The sequence below is a fragment of the Brachycentrus maculatus genome, unplaced genomic scaffold (assembly GCF_059751285.1).
Source record: "Brachycentrus maculatus isolate JH-2025_06_01 unplaced genomic scaffold, ASM5975128v1 h1tg000400l, whole genome shotgun sequence".
Taxonomy (NCBI): domain Eukaryota; kingdom Metazoa; phylum Arthropoda; class Insecta; order Trichoptera; family Brachycentridae; genus Brachycentrus; species Brachycentrus maculatus.
Genome location: NW_028281149.1, coordinates 181,187 through 201,173, shown reverse-complemented (window position 1 = coordinate 201,173; position 19,987 = coordinate 181,187). Strand labels below are relative to the sequence as shown.

At 37.7% G+C, this 19,987-nt stretch overlaps 1 protein-coding gene across 1 annotated transcript; it reads left to right on the top strand.

Annotated features, from left to right (window-relative positions):
• Positions 1-281: 281 nt before the first annotated feature.
• Positions 282-18,929, top strand: gkt (tyrosyl-DNA phosphodiesterase glaikit). The gene is made up of 12 exons (XM_088270886.1): positions 282-442; positions 524-625; positions 945-1,250; positions 2,756-2,935; positions 4,616-4,718; positions 5,612-5,734; positions 7,450-7,545; positions 10,577-10,747; positions 13,388-13,556; positions 15,504-15,706; positions 16,966-17,176; positions 18,224-18,929. Exons 1-12 carry the CDS (start codon positions 418-420, stop codon positions 18,344-18,346), a joined length of 1,812 nt encoding a protein of 603 aa, XP_088127012.1. The 5' UTR covers positions 282-417; the 3' UTR covers positions 18,347-18,929.
• Positions 18,930-19,987: the final 1,058 nt, after the last annotated feature.

The window sequence follows — 19,987 nt, the reverse complement described above, 5'->3', positions numbered from 1 at the left end:
AGCTAGGCTTATGCCCCTTATCATAACTTTACTTTTTTACTCTTTATGTTTAAAGTTACTAAAATTTTATGTAATTCATGAGTGAAAATTTTAAGCAAAATCACTCGCTGTCTCGCTAGAGTCCAAAATCCGTGAGTAACATCAATAAATATTCGGGATAAAGTGGTATTGCTTGTCGGTTATCCCCGCTTGGCTGAAGTGATCATTTGATCATAGCCATAATCTTTGATCATCCCTTTACTCAATTCACGCATCCCAAACTTCAAGGTATAATAATCTTTGGTAAAGTTGGGGCTGTCAAGCTGACAGCTGACTTTTTTCACGTTCGCTCTCTTTTTCGGATTTCATTTGCTCTGAAAAATTCAAATTGACGTATGCAGTTTCCGATCCGATTAAACATTATAATTTATTTTTATTATGAAGAAACATCAACTTAAAAGGAGTAGGTTTTCAATCTATTTGCTTTTATTGTATGTTCCTTAAATAATATGCATTGAGTAACACGAATTATCCTATTTTTCAGGCGAGGATAAAATGAATAAAAGACAAAAAACCGAATGTAATTATGCTGAAAATTGTTATAGAAAGAACCCAGATCACTTTAGAGACTATGCTCACCCACATTGTAAGTTGATTTTTGATATTTTGGGTCGCAATCTGCGAAATCGGCAAAAATAACGATGGGATGGTTTATCATACGTTTCCTTTATTTGACGCGCGCACTTTTTTTGATACTTAAATTTGTGTCGAGAAATGTCCGCTTTCTTAGTTTTCATTATTTTTTGCGCTATTGGATGCGTAGATAATTGGCGTATCTCGTGTGAACACATGATGGCAATTTCGTACGTTTCAATATGGACGACTCGACATAATTCCTGCGCTTGTATGGACGGGCCTCGTAGTCGTGATCGAAGTTCCGAAAATGTTTTTTTTTTTTATTTCAGTGGAAAAAATCTTGTTAGAATACAAGGGATACGGGCCTTTCGATATACCGGCCAGCTTGGAGTTCCAAAAGCACATTGTGGAACAGCAGCTCAGCCTCATGGTGGACAGCAGCGCCGGCGGGGCGTCCGGCCAGCGCGAGGAAGCGAAGTCCGCCGAGGGGGGGGCCAAACAACCTCCCGTCGAGAAACAGAATCTGTCTCCTGCCAAAAAACAGTCAGTCGCTGACAGCCGACAAGGAACCAGCAGTGCTCAACGTCTACCAAATAAACCCGAGAATGCGGATTCTCCGAAAGTGCCAAAACCGGGTAACTTTCCTTGAACTTAATATTACCACAGTTCGCCATCGTAGTGTAGTGATTATCGCATTCGACTGCCACGCACGAGTTCCTGGGTTCGATTTCCGGGAGCCACCTGCCCGGACCTAAGAAGGGGATTTGAAATCCCCCTAAAACAATATCTCACTCAATAACATGAGAATCATTTGATCCATATTTTTTTAAAATCTTTATAATAATACTTGGGCATTTCTTGTTTAGATATACTTAAAACGTGGAATATTGAATTTATTCTTTCGATAAATATTCCCGCAATCTATAGCCAAATTCATTGATACCTGATCTGATGGTCGAATGGTCCGTGTCACCGTGTGTTATTTATGTTTACCCGAAATATTTGATTTGTTTCGCTCTGACTACTGCGCGCCACAACGGTGTGGAAGTGAGACAGCAATTACGAAGTGCATTCTTCCGATTTAGGGTCTTACAAATACCCCCATTGGGAGCTTGCGTAATTTTTAGATACTTAAATTATTATTATTTTTAAAACCCTTATCCGCACCCCAATGGTGCATAGGGCACTGTGTCTTATAAACGCAGTGTTATCATGATCGTTTTACACATGAAGGAAAGGTGATCAGCCCTCCGCATCAGGTACCAGTCCATGGTAACATTGAATAAATATTACAGTGAAAAAATTACTTATATTTGTTTTACCCCCCTTGGGAATCGAACCCGGGACCTCCAGAACGGTAGCCGAAGCGTGCTGACCATTACACTACGGAGGCGGACAAATACTTAAATAATAATAATAATAATAATCTTGGATGAAATATAGCGCCATTTTCGTAAAATACTACTTCAAGGGCGCTTATACAGATATGTACATATTATGATATGAAAATAATAATGAGAGATAAAAAAATATTGAAGGAAATGTTGTCATTCGGTTGAGTCTGAAGGGGGGAATGTGGACTTCTTCTCGGTCTTCTTGGGCTGGATGTTGGGCAGGACGCCGCCCTGTGCAATACTTGGGGCGAGGAAGGGTATAAATCCTCTTAATTTGAAGCGCAGATAACTGGAGAGCAGCCGGACTGGTGACAGGCCTTCCTGCAAGGATGCTGCACTGCGCTTTGCTTTTCACTTCTTTTCACCAACAAACCTGGCGGGTATGTCAAGCCCTTCGGAACTCAAATCGATTGCTGATTGAGACTTCTCTATTTCAGATGCTTGTCCGTAGCTAGGAAAGTAAGGTAAATGTGAAAAATACATCACGAACACCCAGACCAATTGAAAATAAATCTTTCTTGAATTCACATTGCAATTGGCGGGAATCGAACCCGCGACGCCAGTTTCGCAGTCGAGGGTCTTATCCAACTATGCTACGGCGCATGTCAAATCAAAAGATTATAGGTGTGTTTCTACACTTTGTTGTTAAAGCGTTACCTTTTCACCATAATCCGAGCCGCGGATTCTTTTAATTAATTAGTAAGTCTCGATGTATGTATAAATATGTATGTATTTTATTTTCACAGAAACTAGTCAACAGTCTTCTAATAATGAAAAGAAAAAAATAGAAGATTTCTTTGCGGTGGTAGCTCCCAAGGGACAGATGGCAGAGAAACACCGCCTCGCCGCTCCGTACTACATGTTCTTCACCACCATCACCTCGGCCCCCCTCACGCACACCCAGCCGCTGTCCATCACCTTCCAAGGTCGGCACGCCATCATCAAAACGGGTGGTCGCTCCAGCGCGGCCAATCACAAGCAACTCTCATACAACTGATGCGTCCACACCAGTATCTGCTATTTTGCAAATACAGAATTTGTGCACAAATTTTGCTTTGCAATTAGTTATTCATATCAAGATTTTGATTGATGTGGATGAAAAAGTCTAGTGAGATGCGAATTTTAACCCATTCTTTGCCGCGCTTACGCGCTCTCCAATGCCAGGCTTGCGATGCGGCCATACAAAATCAGCGTGTAAACGCACTCTGTGTGCTTGATTCTCCCTATGCCAAACACTTATTTTAATCATTCAAATTATGTAACACATATCGCTCACTCCTTTCAAGAACGTCATAAATCAAAAAACTTGATTTTTCAGGAGAACGTTTTTAAAGTTGAAAAATATAATACAATGGATTAAAAATAAATATGAAGCCACTTACTGAACTTTTTACAATGCAACAGATCTTTTTAGGTAAAACCTGAAGGTTTTTTCTCCATTTGAAAAATATTTATTATATTAAAAAAAAAAAAATAAACAATACCTTTTCATCAAAATGCAAAAACAACATTTTCTGCCCTGTAGCGGGTAAATATTAAGTTTAAAATATGCCTCTTTTGCTGGGATATAATACATTTTCTGGGCATTCCGAAAACATGCCCAACTCAAAATTCACGATTTTTTATTTATGACGTTCTTGAAAGGAGTGAGCGATACGTACATATTTTTTTATATTTGTTAGTTGCCTTTGAATATTTTCCTTTCCTATTATGTACAAGGATTGAAAGCATATTTGGTATTTGAAAATGATGCGGAACGCATCGAGACACGTGCCACAATAGATTTTAAGAAATAGCAGTATTTTAATTTATATATTAAATGTTAAAATCAAACACGGATTTTTTTAGTAAATTGTATTTTATTGTTAAAAAACACATCAAAATAAATTTTGTGACAGTTGTTTCTCCTTGTTATGGCATTTTCAAACATATCGCTCACTCCTTTCAAGAACGTCATAAATCAAAAAACTTGATTTTTCAGGAGAACGTTTTTAAAGTTTAAAAATATAATACAATGTATTAAAAATAAATATCAAGCCACTTATTGAACTTTTTACTGTGCAACAGATCTTTTTAGATAAAACCTGAAGGTTTTTTCTCCATTTGAAAAATATTTAGTTTATTTGAAATAATAATTAAACAATACCTTTTCTTCAAAATGCAAATACAACAATTTCTGCCCTGTAGCGGGTAAATATTAAGTAAAAAATATGCCTCTTTTTCTGGGATATAGTACATTTTCTGGGCATTCTGAAAACATGCACAACTGAAAATTGACGATTTTTGATTTATGACGTTCTTGAAAGGAGTGAGCGATATGTGTTCAAACGACATTCGTTTATAAATGCAATAACAAGGTGAAACAGTTGCCACAAAATGTATTTTTATGTGTTTTTTTTATATAATAAAATACAATTTAGTAGACTCAAAAAATCAGTGTTTGATTTTAACATTCAATATATAAATCAAAATGGAGTTCTACAAATTGAACGTCAAATCTATAAATAAATAATAATATTTACCGAGTAAAATTTAAATTAAAAATGGATAGATATCAACGCAAAGTGACTGCCGAATCAATTAAGGAAATATAATTCTTGTTCCAGAACTATTGGACCGTAGCCTGGGAGTTATTCAGAGTTCTTTGCAAATAAATTTTATGGTGGATTTGGGATGGCTTTTGGCTCACTACTACTTTGCGGGTTACAAGTAAGAATAATTTGTTCATTTTCTTTTTTTATTGAATCACTCCACGGTGAAGGTAGACAGCTAAACAATGACTTGCAACATTTTGAGTGTGTTTATTGTAACTGCAGACAGTTGGTAGAATTCCATATTGAATTGTTGGGTAATATTACATATCCAAAATTAAACACGGTTATTGGATTAAATTCTACTTTTATTTACATATATATGATGATATGTGACGCGTTTCCTCTTATTAAGACATTATCAAACACCTTGATAAGACGAAACGCGTCACATATTATCATAAATATGTTAATAAAAGTAAAATTCAATCCAATAACCTTGTTTAATTTTGAATATATATATATGTATATCACCCAAAAATTTTGAGTTTTTCCAAATACTTGTTAACAAATCTGAATTATCTCCAATTATAGGAGTTATTTTTCACATTATTTTTTCGACATCTGAATATAGATGAGGAAGAATATGGAAGTCTGGGCATTTACGGGGCTTACGACCGTCATAGGCTGGTTTGTGATCATAAGTGATCACTTAACCAGCCTATGACGGTTTTCAGCCCCGTAAATGCCCAGACTTCCATAAACTTCTTCATCTTTGATGAGATGTCAAAAAATAATATACCAACTAATTATTTTACAGTACTTGTACTTAAATATTTCTTTAAACCCATATCCGCACCCTATGGTGCACCCTGTGCTGCATCTCATATAAACGCAGTGTTATCTTGATCTTAACATCGTCATAGGCTGGTTCAAGTGATCACTTTACACACGTGTGATATTCACTAATTCTACCCCTGATTGACAACCAGACGGTTGTTATTTGAGTGGGTAATATAAATATGCACGTTTTTATATCTTTGTTTGTTAATTGATTTTGATTACTTTCAGCGATAAACCACTGACCATACTGTACGGAGAAGATTCTAGCGATTTGAGAACAATCAGTGCAAAGAAGCCAAATATAAAAGCTCACATGGTCCCCATGAAGAATGCCTTCGGAAAACATCACACGTAAATCTATTTTTCTATTACCTATTCAACACTTGGCCTTCCCTCGTGTATCGTTTTCTCCCATAATTATTATTATGTTAAGACTAACAATTAATTAAGTACCGAGAATTATAATAGAAGGACCCTCAGTCCATTTGAAAGTTTGAAAATGCCATAACAAGGCAAAATAATTGTCACAATTTTAATTTTAATTTTGATGGTTTTTTTAATAGTAAAATACAATTTGGCAGACTCTAAAAATCAATGAATGATTTTAGTATTTAATATGTAAATTAAAATGAAGTTCCACGAATTAAAACACCAAATCTATAAATAAATTATATAGTCATGTTGCATTTCTGACTGCAAGGTGGTTTTCATTTATATTCTCGTAATAAACTAGCGTTAACCCTTCCTTCCCGGTTATGTGTAACTAGTACACATTGCTTTTAATAACTTTTAACTTTTTAACTCAATAAATGTAATAAATGATAATTTAAGATTTTAGGTATTCCTCCGTAATACATTTACGCATTGGATGAAAACAATTTGTTACAATTACACATTGCACATTATAAATATATTTTTTGAGTATTCCGAAAAAAAATTACATTACGATCAAACGTATATCGTAGGTATATTCATGCTAAAAAAACTGCTACGCGTCGCTATTCATATCCCACTCTTGCTTTACTTGGTTATATCGGAACGCGAGACATGCCATCTCAGTTCTCAGTCGTGTTTCTAGTAATTAGGCAGTAGCTTTCGGGCAGCCATCCGTGGTGGTTGTCACGCTCGTTTGTAAGTGTGAGAATGATTTTTTTCATGTTTTCAGTTTTTAAACTTCATTAAACATACAACATTTTTAGTGTGTCCAAATACTTGTTTACAAAATCAGGATTATCCGCAATTACGGGAGTTATTTTCATATTATTTTTTGACATCTCATCAAAGATGAAGAAGAATATGGAAGTCTGAGTATTTACAGGGCTGACGACCATCATGGAACTGAATGTTACGCGTGTGTAAATTGATCACTTAAACCAGCCTATGACGGTCGTCAGCCCCGTAAATGCCCAGACTTCCATATTCTTCTTCATCTTTGATGAGATGTCAAAAAATAATATTCAATAAACATTACTTTTGACTTTGAATATAATAAATTTAGGCGATTATCTGTGAATGTTATTTTTTCAGATTTTACATAGTTCATTTTTACATGTGTAATGACTTCACAGCACCGGGACGCGTGGATTTTTTGGCACAGTAAGGGGAAGGTTAAAAGAACGTTTTAGGATTGGATGAATATTTGAAACTGTCCCGCCGCATGCCCAGATCTGATACAGAAGCATCTAGGCTTCCTGACAGATCTGCTCTTGTAAAGCAATTTTATTTTATTTTTTTTAACTAAGTTGCGAAATTTATTAAAAATGTGAAACAATATAAAATTGTATCCCGATTTTACTGTGAATTAAAATATACATTTAAAAGCTTTCAATATTCCTGTCACTGCCAATCTAAATAAATACAAGATTGTAAGTCCATCACCAAATTTTCTAGAAGTACCCCAGTGTAGGCAGTGAAAGGGATTAGTGTTTAGTTCAATTAGTCGGCTAGATCCGATTCCGACTCGACGTTGGCCGGTACACAGACGCCCACAACCCCGACCAGCACAGCAGACAGACACGGAACAGATCGGATGAATAAAGTAAGGCAGAATTTTGGTGTGTTTTCAGAAAGATGGCGTTGTTAGTTTACGAAGACGGATCTGTCAGGGTTGTCGTTTCAACAGCCAACTTGTACTTGGATGATTGGGAAAACAGAACGCAAGGGTGAGTTTCATTTATTTTTTCCTCAAGCTCAATGCACAGCAAGAACGTGCGGTGTGTTTAACCCTTCGCTGCATCGTGTATCAAATTTGTTACATATATCAATATCTCATAAGGATAATAGAAATTACTCATCGGGAATATTATGTATATGGCTTCATCATATCAGCCCGTTGAGGTCCACTGCTGGACAAAGGCCTCCCCCTTCCGCCTCCACTCCTCCCGATCCTGCGCCGTCCCCATCCACTGTCTTCCAGCAAACTTCCTGATGTCGTCCACCCATCTCATCGGTGGACGTCCTCGAGGCCTCTGGTTCCTCGGTCTCCACACCAGAACGCGTTTCGTCCATCTATCATCGGTCATTCTGGCTATGTGACCGGCCCATTTCCACTTCAGCCAAGCAATTCGCTCTACCACGTCACAGACCTGTGTCTGGCGTCGGATCCAATCGTTCCTTTTTTTGTCTCTTAATTCCTTTCCTCTCATTCCAAGCATAATTCGCTCCATGCTCCTCTGTGCAACTTGCATTTTATGGGAGGATTGCTTGGTCAGAGTCATTGTTTCCGCGCCATAGGTTAGGACGGGTAGAACGCATTGGTTAAACACTCTTGTCTTGAGTGAGTTGGGAATGGGGCTTCGGAATGTGGAATTAAGCTTTCCAAAAGGTATATGGCTTATGTATGTAATATGTTTTGAAGAAAAAAAATAACCATTGCATGGTGTTGCTAAGTTGATAAGTATTTTCTTGAATTTTCTTTGTTAAAAGTTTTAAATTCTTTTTAATCTATTATTCATCTAATGTTTAGAGTAAGATACTATAGAATTTTTATTATTATTTCAAATGAAAAAATCATGCAACGAAGGGTTTATCACTGTTTTACTATTGCTGTTACTATTATGAGGAGATGCATGAATGTGGAAGAGGCGAAGAGTGTTTGCAAAGACAGATTGGTGTGGCACTCTATTTTCTCTGCATACCCCTGCGGAGAAGCGGCTTGATGGTAAGTTATAAATATCTTTTAATTCACAACAAGTGATTCATTACAATATATACAATATATATTACCCTTATACATACATAATACACTTCGACAAGCTCTTTGTTATCTTCGGGGATGGGAGTACATATCCATCCCTGAAGATGACAAGGTGCATAAAAAATAAGAGTGGGTAAAAACAAAGTTAGAGTTTTATTTTGTAACGTTTATAAAATGTGCCTCAAAGTACAGTGCAACCGCTCAAAACGAGCACCTCTCATAATGTGTAATTCGCATAGCGAGTAAAAAAAAAGTGAAATAGTTGCTTCCAACAAGGGTTGTGTCGGGTTGCGGTCCCGTGGTTAATGTCGCAAACTCTTAAGTCAAGAGTTTCTGGGTTCGAACCCACTCTACCACAATTTGATAAGTATTTGTAATAATGAGCCGCTTAGGCTCTCAGAAATAGAATGAAATTGAAATATTTGTGTGAATAATAATAATAAAACCCTTATCCGCACCCCAATGGTGCATAGGGCACTGCGTCATATAAACGCAGTGTTATCTTGATCGTTTACACATGAAGGAAAGGTGATCAGCCCTCCGCTTCAGGTACCAGTCAAGGGTAATATTGAATAAATATGACAGTGAAAAAATCACTTATATTTATTTTACCCCCCTTGGGAATCGAACCCGGGACCTCCAGAACGGTAGCCGAGCGTGCTGACCATTACACTACGGAGGCGGACATAATAAACACAAAAATATTTCTCTTTTATTAAAAAAAAAATCAACAAATGTTCAGACAAAGGGCGAGTCTCTTTTTTATGACATTCGAAAACAAAAACAATTTTTTTTGCTTACCGATTAAAATTCTAGAAGGAATTATGTTCGTTATGAGAGGTTGCACTGTACTTTGAGGCACATTTTATATACTTTACAAAATAAAACTTTATTTTTACCCGCTCTTATTTTTTTTTCTTTGTCCGCCTCCGTAGTGTAATGGTCAGCACGCTCGGCTACCGTTCTGGAGGTCCCGGGTTCGATTCCCAAGGGGGGTAAAATAAATATTAGTGATTTTTTCACTGTAATATATTTATTCAAAATTACCATGGACTGGTACCTGAAGCGGAGGGCTGATCACCTTTCCTTCATGTATAAAAACGATCAAGATAACACTGCGTTTATATGACACAGTGCCCTATGCACCATTTGGGTGCGGATAAGGGTTTTATATATATATACTTATTTTTTATGCATTTTTCAATCGGTTTCAACAAGCACCTTGTCATTTTCAGGGATGGATATGTACTCCCATCCCCGAAGATGACAAGAAGCTTGTCGAAACTAGTTGAACTTATGCAAAAGTGAGTTATCATATAAGAAAGTACATATTGTATATACTGTAATGAATCACATGTTGCGAATTAAAAGATATTTATAACTAACCATCAAGCCGCTTCTCCGCAGGGGTATGCAGAGAAAGTAGAGTGCCACACCAATCTGTCTTTGCAAACACTCTTCGCCTCTTCCACATTCATGCATCTCCTCATACATACCTGCCGATATTCCTCGACTCCTAACCTAAAGGGCAAGTCTATTTTTTATGACATATAATAATAATAATAAAACCCTTATCCGCACCCAATGGTGCATAGGGCACTGCGTCATATAAACGCAGTGTTATTTCGATGGTTTACACATGAAGGAAAGGTGATCAGCCCTCCGCTTCAGGTACCAGTCCAGGGTAATATTAAATAAATATTACAGTGAAAAAATCACTTATATTTATTTTACCCCCCTTGGGAATCGAACCCGGGACCTCCAGAACGGTAGCCGAGCGTGCTGACCATTACACTACGGAGGCGGACATGACATTCAAAAAAAAAAACAAAATATTTTTTTGCTTAATGATTAAGATTCTGGAAGGAATTATGCTCGTAATGAAAGGTTCCACTGTATAAGCAAAAAACAAAATTGATTTTAGTGTGTATATAGTTAGTTTGTTGGGTTATGTTCTTCTCCAGTACATTTGTGTTATTATTGCTCTTTTCTTTCAGACTCTGGCTGAGTCCGAGCTGTCCCAAGCTGGCGGACCAATCGGACCCCCAGAAAGGGGAGTCCCCCACGGGCTTCAAGCGCTCCCTCGTCAGCTACCTGAGCTCCTACTCCATGGCCTGCCTGTCTCCGTACATAGAGCGTGTCAAGCAGGCTGACTTCTCCCACATCAAGTGAGTAGCGCTGGAACAGCTCAAATGAGGTATTGTCAGCTCATTTGTGATGAATAAATATTTTTAAATTTTTTTTTAACCCTTATCCGCACCCCAAAGGTGCATAGGGCACTGCATCATATAAACGCAGTGTTATCTTGATCGTTAACATAGGAAGGAAAGGTGATCAGCCCTCCGCTTCAGGTACCAGTCCAGGTTAATATTGAATAAATATAAGAGTGAAAAAATCACTTATATTTATTTGACCCCCCCTGGGAATCGAACCCGGGACCCCCAGAACGGTAGCCGAGCGTTCTGACCATTACACTACCGAGGCAGACAATAAGTAATTAAAGTAATGTAATTTATATTTGCAGCAATAACTTTGTGATTTTGCGTTTTATAATTAAAATATAACTTTGTTTTAAAACCACTATAAGTATTAATTAGTCTTGAAAAAGAAGCGGTTAGATTCAAAACCGGTACACATTATACTTTAGTTATGATAAAATATTTATGGTGATTTTAAAACAAAGTTATATTTTAATCAAAATTAAAGTACTAGGCTCAGGAATAACCAAAGAAAATTGAAACACCACTCCGTTACGCAAGATTCTAACAAGCATAGCATCTGTTCTTGAATAACAAGCATATCTCAGGTTTATGAGTTTCTAACAAGCAGTCCTTCTGTTCTTGAGTTTCTAGCAAGCATATCTCGTCTAACAAACAAACATAGCATCTGTTCTTGAGTTTCTAACAAGCATATCTCAGGTATATGAGTTTCTAACAAGCAGTCCTTCTGTTCTTGAGTTTCTAGCAAGCATATCTCATCTAACAAACAAACATAGCATCTGTTCTTGAGTTTCTAACAAGCATATCTCAGGTTTATGAGTTTCTAACAAGCAGTCCTTCTGTTCTTGAGTTTCTAGCAAGCATATCTCGTCTGACAAACAAACATAGCATCTGTTCTTGAGCTTCTAACAAGCATATCGCTCACTCCTTTCAAGAACGTCATAAATAAAAAATCGTCAATTTTCAGTTAAGCGTGTTTTCGTAATGCCCAGAAAATGTACTATATCCCAGCTAAAATGGTATATTTTTAACTTAATATTTACCCGCTACAGGGCAGAAAGTGTTGTTTTTGCATTTTGAAGAAAAGGTACTGTTTAATTATTTTTTTAAATATACTCAACATTTTTCAAATGGAGAAAAAACCTTCAGGTTTAACCTTAAAAGATCTGTTGCACAGTAAAAAGTTCAATAAGTGGCTTGATATTTATTTTTATCACATTGTATTATATGTTTAAACTTTAAAAACGTTCTCCTGAAAAATCAAATTTTTTGATTTATGACGTTCTTGAAAGGAGTGAGCGATATATTCTATTATTTATTTATTCACCAGTAACCCATCAGCATACCGGCCGCCATATCTTGGCGGCTAAGAATATTTAACATTAGCATATCAGCTGCGGTTTAAACCACGCCTCCGTCTGTGGTAGTTCATATTATAAAAATATTTTAGTGTGATATCTACAAATCAGTAAAGAAAGCTTTTTGTAATGCATTATTTCTTTATTTTTTTTTACAAATTTATTGACGACACTTGATTAAAGATGTCCCTGTAAGGATAGAATTATCCTTTTGATTGATATCATATCAGCCCGTTGAGGTCCACTGCTGGACAAAGGCCTCCCCTTTCCGCCTCCACTCCTCCCGATCCTGCGCCGTCCCCATCCACTGTCTTCCAGCAAACTTCCTGATGTCGTCCACCCATCTCATCGGTGGACGTCCTCGAGGCCTCTGGTTCCTGGATTGATATATCAACTAAAATCAGTTAGAAATCAAAACTTTACATCCCAGGTATAATGTTTTATTGAGTTATTTTTTCTTGTTAATTTATCACATTTCTGATCTAGACGCTCGATTAACGCCTTTGACGCTTCGAAGTGAGTCACACGCGAACGTTATGATTTGTCGGACTGATTTGTACCACAAAAATCAATTTGTTTAGGGCGTGCTACCTTTTTCTGCATTTAAATATTATTTCTATGTTTGTTCTCGTTTTATCAGGTGCAAAATATTAGCGCCTCATTGTTTGACAAACCATATCACCTCCCTTCCGGGTGGGGCAACTTTTTTTCTTGCCGGGATATATTCGATTAGTGTATTTGCAGACATATTTTGAAGATAAAACACTGATATGCGGATGGGTCTACTTTGCGGAAAGACATGTTGATTATTTAAAAAAAGAAAAACTTGTATAATACCACTTAATGAGTTTTATTAACATTACGCATGACTAGTTTCGAAAACTACAGATCTTTTCATGTGCAGTTGAATAGTAATAGTAATAGTCATGTGTAATGAAACAAAACTCATTAAGTGTTATTTTAAACTAACTAACGAGAATAGAACGCCACCCCACTCTGTCCTTGCAAACATTCTTCGCCTCTTCCACATTCATGCATCTCCTCATAGACACCAAACGATTATTTCGACTCTTGACCCGCCTAGCTTTCAAGTATTTGGCATAAGACATGGTATTTTACAAGTATTGAATTAAAAAAAAAAAGCTAGTGTTCTGTTGATGTGTTTCTTGCAGGCATATGAATGTTTGGCTTGCATGGCAGTGTTGTTGTAGGAATGTTGCATTCTTGGCAGTGTCTTTCTGGTGGCGTCCGTGCCCGGCAGCCACACGGACTTCCAGTGGGGGCTCGGGCGCCTCGGGAGCCTACTGTCCAAGCACTGCGCGCTGCCCGCCGAGGAGTCGCCCAGCTGGGACCTGGTGGTGCAGGCCTCCAGCATCGGCAGCTACGGCAAGGAGCCCAAGGTCAGGTTGGGTCGGGTTAGGTTGGGTCGTGCTACGTGGGGTCTAGTTAGGTCAGGTTTGTGCAGAGACGCAATACGGCTGTCCAAACTCAAAACACAGTAAGGGACATTTTTTTGGTAGTACGTTTTTTTTTTGCATTTTTGGACTAAGTTTGGACTTATTACTAACTGTGTTTTATATGTGCTGTGCTGGGAATTGCCAAGTGAGCTATTTATAATTTTGTTTTACTTATTTTATTATTTTTTTTTATAACCCTTATCCGCACCTAATGGTGCAAACGGCACTGCATCAAATTGACGCAGTGTTATCTTGATCATTACTTACACGAAGGCAAGGTGATCGCTCTTGCGCTTCAGGAACCAGTCCAGGGTAATATTAAATAAATATTACAGTGTTAAATCACTAATATTTATTTTCACCTCCCCCCCTGGGAATCGAACCCGGGACCTCCAGCACGGTAGCTAAACACGCTGACCATTACACCACGGAGGCGGACAGGCTTACTTATTTAGTATGCATCAATAGTTTTTATGAGTTTTATGAGTTGAACATATATTTATATGCTCCACTATTTTACTATTATAGAATACTCGTCTGTCCAAACTCAAAACACAGTAAGGGCCTTTTTTTTACTAATACGTTTTTTTTTTGCATTTTTGGACTAAGTAGATTCTACTTAGTCCAAAAATGCAAAAAAAAAAAAGTTCTACAAAAAACATGTCCCTTACTGTGTTTTAAGTTTGGACAGCCGAGTAGTGGTAGTGTAATGGCACCCCTCGCTGTTTTTTATTAGATGGGAAGTACATATGTGGAGGTCCTCATCAAAAAGTTACATTTCCAATAATGCACAAAAAATATCCTTTAAATGCAAATCTGTTCTGTGTACTGTATTCTATCAAAATCTTAATTAAAGTTGCGACAAAACATGACCGATCCTGTGTTAAACCAATATGAAATCATTAAACCGTAACAATTTTACAAGCTAGAATTCTTCATTACTTAAAATCATTTATAATGGAAATGTAACATTTTGGTGAGGACCTCCACATTTATTATTTACCTCGCTTATTATCTTCTTCTTCATGAGCCCTCTGTCCTTCGCTGCTGGAAATAGGTCTCTTCTCCTTCTTTCCATTTCCTCCGGTTGGTTGCTGCTTGCAGCCAGTTTCTACCCCCCACAGCGAGGATGTCGTCAGACCATCACTTTTGGGGTTTTCCGACACCTCTTTTGTTCTTCCAAGGTCTCCATCGTAAAATTCTAGGGATGCAAGGTTTATAGATCATCAGATTTTTGTTTCTTCTGACTAAAAAAAAAAAGTTGGATGTCGGTGACGTTGCCTACGCACACACACACACACACACACACACACACACACACACACACACACACACACACACACACACACACGATTGTTACATTGTACTGTCTAAAAGAATGGGTTCTCTGATAATAAGTAGATTTTTTTATGGGAGTTGCATTTATTATTGATCTTGCTTATTATGATAATTTTATATCCCCCACATCGCATTGTACGGCCAACCCCATGGAGACGACTCCCGGGCAGACCACCAAAGAGATGGGCCGATATCTGGGAATCGACGTCGCAGGAGGCTAATCCCTCTTAAAAACAGGCCGTAAGGCCTATAATAAGAAGAAGAAGACTACCCAATTTTGGGTGCTTTGCCAAAAAAAAAAGATCATTAAGTGGAATTTTGTTTGTTTTATCTTAAAAAAAAAATGTTTTATTTAAATCTGTGTTGGCAACAGAAGGGATAATCTAGTGTGGGCCAATCAGGAACTTCTCAGCATTTGCTCATTGCTGGGAGCATGTTGCGCGTTGCACTCCTCAGGAGAAGGCTTTCCGTTCCACTAGAAGAGGGCTGGGAATTTTGTGTTAGCTCGGTTGGCGGTAGCACTAGTGTAACACTGGCCCTCGCTGTTTGCAGCTGTGGCTGACGGGGGACTTCCAGAAGCAGATGTGCCGCGGCTGCGAGCTGGCGCCGCTGCAGACCCGGCGCCCGGCGCTGCGCTTCATCTACCCCTCGCTCAAGGCCGTGCGCCACTCCCACGACAACCTGCTCGGCGGCGGCTGCCTGCCCTACTCCAGCGCCGTGCATGTCAAGCAGACCTGGCTCAACGGCTTCCTGCAGTGAGAACCTTTCCTCAGCTACTACTTCACCTGGAATATTCCCTCGGCTATTGCTCCACGGTCATCACTCAGAGGAGAATATTTCCTTGGTTATTGCTCCATGAAGAATATTGCCTTAGTTATAGCTCCACGGAGAATATTGCCGTGGTTATCGCTACAGAGAGAATATTACCTTTGTTATTGCTGCAGGGAGAATATGCCTTGGTCATCACTCAGGGGAGAATATTTCCTTGGTTACTGCTCCAGGGAGAATATGCCTTGGTCATCTATCAGGGGGAAATATTTCCTTGGTTACTGCTCCAAAGGTAATGTTTCCTCGATTGCTCCAGGGAGAATGTGCCTTGGTTATTGAGAAGTGACAGTGAAGTTGATAGTGATTCCGATAGTGGTTCTGAAATAATAAGGGAAGCCATAAGAGGTCCTCGGGTTATACAAATGGTTTAGAGTGATTCTGACAGCGATGTTGCTGATAAGGACTGGTCAGACACTGATACTCCACAAAACTATCACAGCTTTTGTGGAACTTTTAAACTTTTTTGTGGGACAGTTAAAAATTTCCACAAAACTCTGAAAATGTGGATGGTTTTGCCTTTATGTTCATTTATTACAGATGAATTGTTGGACAAATTGCCGATGCATGCGGTTATAGGCGTATATCTCATACATTTACATATGGTTGCTAAGGTGTTAAAGACGGGAAGTGTATTTTTGCCTTCTACACCGCCCTCATTTTAAAGTTAAAATAAGAAAGAATTGTGCTTTAATATGAATATTATGTACCAATCGCTTATCTTTCAACTATATGTACACAATTATCAAATCCCATCCCTTTCAAAAATGTCAAAAATAAAAAACTTGATATTTTGAGAACGTTTTTAAAGTTGAAAAATATAATACAATGTATTAAAAATAATATCAAGCCACTTATTGAACTTTTTACTGTGCAACAGATCTTTTGAGGTAAAACCAGAAGGTTTTTTCTCTATTTGAAAAATATAAAGCATATTGTAAAAAAATAATTAAACAGTACCTTTTCTTCAAAATGCCAAAACATCACTTTCTGCCTTGTAGCGGGTAGCGGGTCCTGTAGCGGGTCTGCCTTGTCAAGTTAAAAATATGCCTCTTTTGCTGGGATATAGTACATTTTCTGGGCATTCCGAAAACATGCACAACTAAAAATTGTCGATTTTTGATTTATGACGTTCTTGAAAGGGGTGGGCGATATAAGTTAGTAAGTTAGTTGGCACTGGGGATTGTAGTGAGTGGAGTGCGCGGAGCTCGGGGCGACACCGCGCCATGCCGCACATCAAGAGCTACCTGCGCCTGTCTCCCGACGGCGCCATGGCCGCCTTCTTCCTGCTGACCTCCGCCAACGTGTCCAAGTCGGCGTGGGGCGTCTTCAACAAGGGCAACGGGGCCCTGCGGATCAACTCCTTCGAGGCCGGAGTCCTCTTCATTCCCTCCTTCGTGGTGAGTACCCTCTAAGAGCCCTCTCCGCGGGGTCATACCCTTATCCGCATTGCACTGCATCATAGCGACGCAATGTTATCTTGATCCTTAACCTTTTGCCGTTCAGTGGTCCTTTACGGAAGCGTGGATTTGCTTCGTTCAATGTCCACGGATCCCATACAGGAGCGGTGATTGTGATGCATTTCACTGATTTATGACAATAGTATTCAAAATATGAATATTAGCTTAACTAAATAATGTCTTTGAGATACAGATGCATCATTTTATTTTTGGTTCCGATAAATATTTTAGTCATAATGTTTATACCTGCATTACAAGGTTGACTCTTGGGAGATGCGTTGTGTTTTATTAGGCGGACCTTTATAAAACAAAGCTAAAAAGTCAATTACAAACAATCTTTTGTTTTGAAAAAGCTTTTTTAAAAAAAAAGAGCGAGCGCGACGTATATATACGTTTGAATTTTAATCTTATCTGAGCACACAAAAATTTGCCCTCCACCCTTTGTATAAAATTTTAAAGGAGTTGCATGTGGAGGGCACTATATTGTAAACAAAATAAAAGTGGATAAATGCGTCTCTTTGTTCTTCTCGCATATATTTATGAATACAATTTCAATACACAAATTCTTATAAAAAATACATAAATTTGGAAGGAACATGTGTCACAATAGGTTTTAAGAAATATTAGTGTTTCTTTATTCTTCTTCAAACCCTTATCCGCACCCCAATGGTGCATAGGGCACTGCATCATATAAACGCACTGTTATCTTGATCGTTAAAACATGAAGGAAAGGTGATCAGCCCTCCGCTTCAGGTACCAGTCCAGGGTAATATTGAATAAATATTAGAGTGAAAAAATCACTTATATTTATTTGGACCCCCCCCCTGGAATCGAACCCGGGACCTCCAGAATGGTAGCCGAGCGTGCTAACCATTACACTATGGAGGCGGATGAAATGATATTAGTATTTACTAAGTAAAATTCAAATAAAAAATGGATAGATTTTACCACAAAGTGACAACCAAAATGATTTTTTTCTGTTTTCAGACCAAGCAGAAGTTCTTCTCTGTCATGGTTGGCGACCCCGACCGGCTACCTGTCCCCTACGATCTTCCCCCGATTCCTTACACTTCAGACAAGACGCCGTGGGTCTCTGAATACCTCCAGTAGCTTGAAATCCTCTTACTGTCAATTCGTGTCGTGTACTTTCCTGATTATATTCATTGTATGTGAAATTATTGTTTTATTTTTATTATTTTTAACCCTTTCAATACGGTTTTTTATTTTAATAATTCATGTAATATTTATAGCACAAAATATTTATCGCTAATTAGTTTGACGGAAAAAGAAATATTTAAATAAATGATCATATTATTTGATCCTATTATTACAAAATAATAATTGGGACAAATTGTGCCAATAGTATTGGTGAGTGGGCCGTATGTATCCCGACAGTATGGCTGTCCGAACTTAAAACACAGTAAGGGACATTTTTTTTGTAGTCCGCTTTTTTTTTGCATTTTTGGACTAAGTAGAATCTACTTAGTACAAAAATGCAAAAACGTACTACAAAAAAAATGTTCCTTACTGTGTTTTGAGTTTGGACAGCCGAGTATTCTATGATAGTAAAATAGTGGAGCGTATAAAATATTTGTTGCACAGCACATATAAAAACACATAAGCGTGTTTTTATATGTGCTACTGTTTGCTAGCAACATCTAGACTGACAACATTTTATAGAAAAGAAAAAAAAGCAGACAGCAAACAGCAAAGCGGACAGGTTTGGACTTGTTTACGAGCCAATGACCGTACAGTACTAAAATCCCAGATCCCAATGCATTTGTAAGCATTTAAATTATTTTAGTAATATTATTTCGAGAAATAAAAAGACTTTGTGTTTTGATCCACTCACATTTTTATTAACCAACTAGTTTCGGCAACAACCTGTTGCCCTCTTCAGGGTTTCATTTGTTACTGAAGAGGGCAACAGGTTGTTGCCGAAACTAGTTGGTCAATAAAAATGTGAGTGGATCAGAACACAAAGTATTTTTATCTCTCGAAATAATATATCAATATGATCCACAAAGTTAATGCTTTCAATATTCAAAACATATTTTAGTAATTATTAGAAATTCTCTGGGACAATTTGTCCCTACAGTATTGAAAGGGTTAAATAGTCTGCCTTTATTTTTAAGTTTTTAATTTTCAATACTGGTGAAACACCATCAGGACTTGAAAAATTAATACAATATGGATGTTCAATTATGGGCAGAATGATGAATGTTACACCAGTGTATAAAATAATCACTCAAGTCAGCCAAACGCCAGGTCGTAAGCCCTGGGATTCTCAGACTTTCATATATCCTTCACCATCTTCTTTCATATATAAGCGATAGAAGTTGTTGACATTCGTTTGAAAATGCCATAACTAGGCGAAACAACTGTCAAAATATGAATTTTTATGCATTTTTTTTAGTAAAATACAACTTAGTAGACTCAAAAAATCTGTATATGATTTAAAAATAATTACATACACAAATTAAAATGGAGTTCTACAAATTAAATGCCAAGCCAAATAAAATTTAAAAAATATATATATGTTGTTGTTGTATTATAGGTGTCTCAACTTGAGACACCCTTAATGCGATAGATCACTTAACCATAGATGCTTACAGAGATAGGGCTTCGACACCACCGGGAATCATAGATAAACAGGACGGCCTGCCATTTATTTGTCAGCAAATCATTTGTGTGCCTGCGTGCATGTGTGTGTGTGGGTGTGTATAATTTATTACAGGTTGCTCGTAACGA